Raw genomic sequence first — 7788 nt, forward strand, 5'->3', positions numbered from 1 at the left:
AAATGGTGATATGATGGATTGGCTCAAATAATTTCAGTACCCTTTTGGAATCCTGATTTAATGTTATCTTCCAAGATATGGCCAGAGAAAAATAAAATGTACGACAGCTATGTATTTGGAAATTTTCTCTAAGGGCTATGTTACTAATAACTTGAAATAACAGAGACGTACAGGTTGGCTGTTCAATTGATGAAGCTTGTATTTTGAAAGTAATTCATGATGGTAATGTCATTCGCATTCACATTGCTTGAACTGGCTAACTGGATTTGTACCAATTGCTATTGCCAAAACAGTTGTCACACATTTTATATATGCTAGTAAAAACATGTTCCATTTTGGACCAATTTTAAAAGAGTACATGTTGACTCTTTCTGTGTTTGAACACAGACACCTGAATATTCATCCGATTCAGAACAGCAAAGAAATGCTGTGGCCCCCTTGCTTGCTGTCCAGTAGTCTTTTACAAACCAACACTCTCCCCAGACTTTAAGTGTAGGAGTGGAACAATTTCAAAATTCCATGAGAGACCAGGTGTGTGCCAAGCTCATTTCATAGATCTTTAATTCATGGATACTGTTAAGCAAATGCATAGAAGACATTCTTATCCTCATTGGACCTGCTTAAATGCTTTAAAAATAGACTACTTTTTGATAAAATGGTAATGTAATGTATTAGTAATAACTTTTCATAAAGTGAACACTAAAGAATGTCCAAACTGGATGACATTGAAGATTTTTACCAACACTAACGTTTAAGATTCAATGAAATGTGCTGACAACTATGAAGTCACTATCTTTAAAAGGAATCTGCTGATTTATTGTTAAGCTTCCATTAGCAAAGACTGCTACATTTCTGTGCATTATTCCTCCAGCAATAACTGTTTTGAATGCATTCCATTTAGCATTTTCAGTTGTCTTCCTTCTAAGCAAACAATTCCTCCACCTAAAAATATGCAACAAATCATATTAATTAAAATAAGTCTACTCAACTGGTAAAGTGGTGTTTCAGAATGACTCTGAGGGCCATAAATTCAAATTAAAGGTTGCACTTCTTTTGCCAAGGTTTAAAGAGACTCGTCAGTGCATTAGCAAAAGGAGAAAGAGGAAACCAGTCACCTGGTTTTATAGCATTCATCTGGGATGCTTGCACATGTAACTGTGCTAAGGGCCCGTATAGCCAGATGTTATACACATACCTTAAACAGGGAATGAAGCAGACAGCCACAACAACAACAATTTACTGTTTTGTATGTTTCAGTGGTGTTGGCTGATGCAGTGAGGGTGGTGAGGGGGGAACACAACAGCAATGAATTGGTAACAAATTTGGTAGGAGCTTTCTTTTCTGAAAACTGGTTTAAAACACATAATAAAGTTAATTAAAAGTTATTTCTCTTTCAGGTGGGAGATGAAAGAAGGTGCAGATCTGGAAGACGAGGAGAAAGTTATGGTGGAACACTTAAAAAATGTTTATTTGACACAAAGCACTCCTACCTCAGAGGATAAAGAAGAATAATTACCTTGACAGGTTTCGGGTAGCACCTTTTTCTGAATTCAACATGATTAACTTAATGGCTTAGTTATAACTGACAGGAGTAGAAATCTCAGGAATATATATCTTGAGTAGGAGTTTTAAACTAAAGAATGTTCCCCTGTTATTGTCTAGTCACCCCATCCAAGCAGCAGTTGTTAACACATGCATAAGACAAGCAACAATATATGGAAATGTCAATGTCACAAAACAAGGAAAGTGTTTCTTGATACTGTGGAGGCTTAAACCTGAATGACAAACCAAGAGCTGCTTTAAAATTATAAAACTCACAATGGCATCTGAAAATAAGGCAACTTTGGACACATTCTAAGCAAACACCAGTGATGTGTTGGCATCTACCATTCGGTACCTGGCTGGTGTCAGAGCAGAGCTCAAGGACCTCTTCTTTCTCTTGGTGCTCGTGTTCTGCTTAGTGCTGGCACTAAACCACACAAAAGGGGTGGCAAAGGATGGGTTTGGGCCACAGGTCTGCAGTCCTTGGCGAGTCGCTCTGGGATGGGTACAGCTGGCCATTATTCCCAAGCAAAAATGCACCACATTATTGCCCTCACAAAGTCCGGACTTGGTGTCCAGTGGGTTATGGCTTCAAAGACCGATCATAGTGAAACCTGCTGGCAGCATTCAAGGTTTTGAAACGGATCTTTTCTTTTTTAAATATATATATATTCTTAGGCAGTGATCAAAGGACTATCTTAACAGTGAACTGAGAATAGAAAGAATATAGAAGCCCGTATTTATTTCTGATAAATATAGTAAAATTTCATTTTCAAAGTAAGCCCTCCTTGTCTAATATACAGATTTCCCAAATACTGTTTTTTGTTGTTTTTGTTGCTTCCAGTTAGAGATCTTGCTCATAGATTAAAAATAGCTATTGAGTTAGGCAAGAGCCTATTTTGACAATAATTTTTATACAGAGGTTGTGGTTAGTATTTCCACAGTTCTCTAAAAATAATCCATCATTATTCTATTTGTTTCTTGCATTGGAAGTCCAAGGTAACTATCTCCTCTGCCTGATGATGGATTCTGGCAAGATCTTGGTAAGGCTGTAATCTGAGCTGCAGCTTTGCCTATTCCCAGTGCATCTTCTCACAGATGCTATTATGGACATAACTCAGACCACTTGAATAGGAAGGGAGGCATATTTTTTACCTAAGATTTCAGCAGCAGCATGGGTAATCCTAAAAGTAATGCTGCCATAGGGTCTAATCTGAAATGCAGTTTTTCCTCCTCTTAATTGCTCTTTTTTTTTATCATGTATATAAAATATTTGACCATTTAAAATGAAAATGGGGACTGCTGCTTCCTACAAATCTCCAAAGATCTTGTTACAACACTGCATCGACAAAAGGGATATGTGGCACTGGTACTTCACAAACGCTAAAAATATTATTTAAAAAATAAAACAGACTTTTTCCTCTACCAGTGATATTGTCATTTTGGAACATAAAGAAGTGATGAAGCGTAAAAACAGTTTTTCTTTTCCTTGTATTTCACCTTTGAAGATTAGTTGTGGTTTTAAGGCTTAAAAAATGGATACAGGGATTGCCTGTTATGGCAGGTGCAGTATTCTGACACAAGGCATACATGCTCCAAGCCATACTAATACTGTGTCTGTGCTTGTGGAAGTTAGAATATACTTTCCTGTTTTAGCAAAATCTATTGTACATAATTAAATTTTTGTGTAGTCATGTAAAGCAAATTTCTGTCTATGTGGTGGAACTGACTGAAATACAGTTTGTGAAAAAGCTCTGCTTCTGGGAAACCCTTACTATGAATACGATAAACTTTGCAAGTGAAATAAGCTAACCCTCACTTGCTCTGAAATGGGTGTGCCCATATGTGGGGTGATTCCAAACTGTTTATGATGCTTTAAATTCACAACACGCCTGGTTCTGGAATAATCTATAAACAGTCATGTTAAAAAAAATCATCTTTATGCCCCTTCCTCCCTTTTCTCCCAGCCAAATTAATTCAGCAGTAACCCAGTGGGTTAAGAAAGACAATTTTTTCTTTCTTAGCAGTATATTTATAATCTTTACCAGTGTGAAACTGAGAAGCTAGAATAACTAGCCTGACTAAAAGCTGTACCTTTGCACAATACTTTATTTGGATGTTTTCCTTATCCAAACCTGTATGTATGTATATATGTCTTTTAGAGTCTGAATGAAGGATAACGTGTTTGAAGTTGAACCTGTCCCTCAGTGAGAAATAGCAGGGCTTGGTTTGTTTGCAGTGTAGTGATCCTATTAACTGACCTTCAGGGTATAAAAGAAATATCATCATGGCACCATCACTTACGCTGAACACATACTTTTGTAACATTCACATTTGTTCAAAGAAATTACAGTAATAATAAGAGTCGTACTACTAAGATTGCTAAACATACCATTATTTTATCAAGACTGCTTACTTTAAACTTAAACCCTTAATTGAAGAAAAATGAAAGACACTTGGAAGAGCTGATTATTTTTACATTGTAAGGTGTATAAAATCAGGAGTGCTTGTATAACAGATTTCTACATTCTTTGGCACTTTTAAAATAAATAATAGTTCTATATTCTTAGACAAAGTTCTTCTGATTCAATAATTAACTTAAGATTGCTTTAATTCTGGAGAGCAATAGGTTCACAATGCCACAATGTTCTGCTTTTGTATTTTAAGTGCTGTCTCTTTCTCAGTACTTGTTGACCCAAGAATGTCTCACATTTACATTTAGCCTTAATAAATTAAGGCAATGACGGACAGATTTGCTGGCTGCAATATTGTCCCTGTGTTGCATGACTAGTGCAGTCTGACCACATTAAATGCTCCTGAAAGAGAGTCAAAAATCAGGATAAAAATCTATTATGTACAGCAGACCTTTCTGGATGGGCAAAAGCTGGCCTTGTTGGCTCAGCACATAGCTTAAAAGGAAATTATTATACTTACACAAGTGAATTGGATCAGATAGCACAACCTAAGTACTAAGGATTGACATTAGAGCTGACACCTAATTCTCATTTAATATTTTAGTATGCTAAGCTCTCTTTACTAAACTGTGGCTAAAATTAGAGACTTTGTGGCAAGGAATGCCTGTAATTATGTTTGTTCAATATCAAGTTCAGGGTGCTCCAAGTCTTAGCATCTTGGTACTTTTGAAAGGCAGTCAATGAAATTAGAAGCAGGGCGAAACTGAGATAGCATTAACTGTAAAGAAACTCCAGGAAGACAGACGAGAGAGCGAGAATTTTGGAAAATGACAGACACTGAGACATACCCCTGCCTTTTAGTGACTGCTGTCCTGACAAACAGTCTCCCACAGATCACACTTTATTTTGGCAGAGGGCTTTTGTAAAGACCACAGGCAACAAAGCTGTTTGTTCTAGAAATATGCATGATGGTGAATGGATGTTCTCTAATTCATCTCCACATCCTCACAGCAGTGCAAGATAGGCATGAGGCCTGGCTTCTTCTAATTAGTCTCCTTACACAGAAATATTCCACCCTCCTCTCAGATGGGAGGTCTTAGCAAAATAGTACTGAATCTTATCTACAGAAAGATACCAATTATATGCTGACATAAAACTATTTTATGGAACTCCTTAAAAATACATGCAATCATTCGTAGTGAAAGACAGAATTCAAACTTACAAGGCACCAGTTGAAAGACTGAGCAATTAGACTTATAGCCTTATGCTTGAAACAAAAGAGTAACTTGATGGCAGTGGGAAGACTTCTAAGCAAGGATATAGATCTCAAGTGGGTCTTGGCCGATGAGAAGCTGCTTCCCTGCAGTAACCATCTGTGTGGGAAGCAGTGGCATGACTGGAAGCAGCAGCTCTAAAACAGTTAAATGTAAGGCCCAGGAATTGGGCAAGTGTGAGCTTGGTTTTCCCTCTATCAATGGACCACAAGACTTGGGCAGTAGACTAAACTGACTGGTGTTATAAGGCAGGTAGTATGGGAAATGCATATAAGGTCTTGAGCAGTTTGGGTGTCAAGTTTGCCTTGTAATACCCACCACTAAAATGCTTCATATGAACCAGATGCTTCATCACTACCTTTCTCTGTAGCAAAAGCATCTCAGCACAGTTTACATCAAGTGAAACAACTCCACAAAGCTGACAAAACAAAAACAAAACAAAACAAAACAAAATCAAAAAAGCATGGAAACATGCAAACAAGTAAAATAAATCCAAATCCTTTTCTGTTTTTCCTCAAACAGTTTTTCTGTACCAACAGTCTCAAGAGGAACTTGCAATTGCCAAGTATTAATGACATAAAGTGGTCTTCTGAATTAAGATTGTATATAGATAACTATCCCTAGCTGAGAAGGAGACATTTAAATCACGGCTAGAGCAAATTTGATGACTACCAGTTTGGGCCCTTTAGATCGATGGAAACTTCAGCTGCTGATAGATTGCAACCACCTCTGAGACTCATAAAATGATCTAGGTTGGAAAAGGCCTTCAAGATCATCAAGCCCGACCATCTACCTGGCCTACCAAGCTCCACCACCAAACCACATCCCTTAGTGCCACATCCACACATCTCTTAAATACCTGCAGGGATGGAGACTCCACCACTTCCCTGGGCAACCCATTCCAGTGCTTGACCACATGAAGAAATTCTTCCTAATACCCAACCCAAGCACAACCTGCCACAACTTGATACCTCTTCCTCACATCCTATCACCTGAGAAAAGAGACCTCTTTAAAACTTTCCCAATAAATAAATACATTAATTAAAATGACTGTTGTAGAGCAAGCTTTCACACATAGAAAACACCTGATGTATGGTTATCAATGCACCGAAGCGTGTTCTTTAAGATAACTGTTAATGACGTACATACTTTGTCCCTTGATAAATTCACTAGAGGACAGATATATGGTTACACAAGCAACTGTGGGGAGTTTTTAATCGCATAATATCCAAGTACTTTGCCTTTTGTCCCATAATCTCTTTTTCCTATGTAAAAAGTTCTATTTACGTGATACTTGGCCTCCATGAGGAAATAACACTTCATGTGTTATTTTGGCTCTGTTTTGTTCTCCACCTCAATGACCTTCAAGCATCCTTGAAAAACTTACTGCTTAACGTTTGATATAATTTAGAGCATAGCTGCAGTTCACACTGTTGCACCTGGACAAATAATTCATTTTCTAAATTAACTGTCACAGAGACTTAAAGCAGAGTAAGTCCTATCTGGGTAATTATTTGAGGTTTGGGGCTGTCTGAACACTCCTCCTACTCTTCATGGTCCACATGCATTTCATAATATCTATGCTTTTTGATTGTTCTAAGCTACCTGCATTACCTGAGATAATGGGAGCTATTTGTATACTTTATTTTTTGATTTTCATTTGTTTGTTTGTTTTAACTAAAACTAATGTGTTCTGACCTAGGTTTTGTGTCCTTGAAGTTCTCTGAACTTTAAATTTATGTTTGGAAATCCGTAACTCACCTGTTTTCCCAACTGTCAAACACCTACTTACAAAGCAATGTAGCTTATGCCTTCTCAAACCTGATATACCGTCTTAGGGAACAAACAATTTAATAAATGTAAAATTCAAACTGACCACCTGCAATATTATCATACAAGAAATGTAGTAATCGTCTTCACTTGGAGTGTCACCTCTCTGTATATTTCCGAAATAATACCAATATGGAATTGTTTACTTATGTTCTGTACACTTTGTTGATATCTTCGATTCTATATAATAAACATGACTTAAATGGGTTTTATTATGTAGATTAAGATTATTCTTTCCCTCTAGAGAATGGAATGAAGATTTGAGAGGTAAGAGGTTGAAACAGCAGGTGGTGTATGGACAAGCAAAGAGATTGCTTTCTACAGTAAGCCAGATGTGGCTTTGGGAATGAAATAATCTTGGCAGAAACCCTACGTGCAGGTATGTATTAACTTCAGGAAATTGATGTCTCAGTGTGTGCTATGAAGTGTTTCTTCAGAGGCAAACAGATCAGGTCCATTCAAACAGCAAGAAATTTCCAGTTTCTAGCTCCCCTGTTGCGGTCAAGGCTCCCAGATTTCATAAATGTCCATCTACTTTTTCAATGGACAGATTGATGGAGGTAGCTGGATTAATGCAACATAAATGTATTGCATGATTCATCTGCCCCCCTCTTCTCTGCAGACAGACAATTAACCAGAACAAGGTAGACTGTTTATTTCCAACACCTATCCAGGGACCTGGTCAACAGTATTGAGCAAGATTGTACTTGTACCAGCATTTGCTATCA

At 37.4% G+C, this 7788-nt stretch overlaps 1 protein-coding gene across 2 annotated transcripts in view; it reads left to right on the forward strand.

Annotated features, from left to right (window-relative positions):
- KIAA0825 (KIAA0825 ortholog) overlaps positions 1 to 7534 on the forward strand; it is a 259660-nt gene extending 252126 nt beyond the window's left edge. The window contains exons 22-23 of one of the 2 annotated variants that reach the window (XM_048046659.2): positions 1398 to 1524; positions 5753 to 7534. In XM_048046659.2, the coding sequence (XP_047902616.2) occupies positions 1398 to 1512 (115 nt within the window). In that variant the 3' untranslated portion in view covers positions 1513 to 1524; positions 5753 to 7534. Of the gene's footprint in view, positions 1 to 1397; positions 3295 to 5752 lie in introns of those variants that run through there. The other variant, XM_048046658.2, reaches the window with a different exon arrangement.
- The last annotated feature ends 254 nt before the right edge of the window (positions 7535 to 7788 follow it).

The sequence above is a fragment of the Anser cygnoides genome, chromosome Z (genome assembly GCF_040182565.1).
Source record: "Anser cygnoides isolate HZ-2024a breed goose chromosome Z, Taihu_goose_T2T_genome, whole genome shotgun sequence".
Lineage (NCBI taxonomy): Eukaryota > Metazoa > Chordata > Aves > Anseriformes > Anatidae > Anser > Anser cygnoides.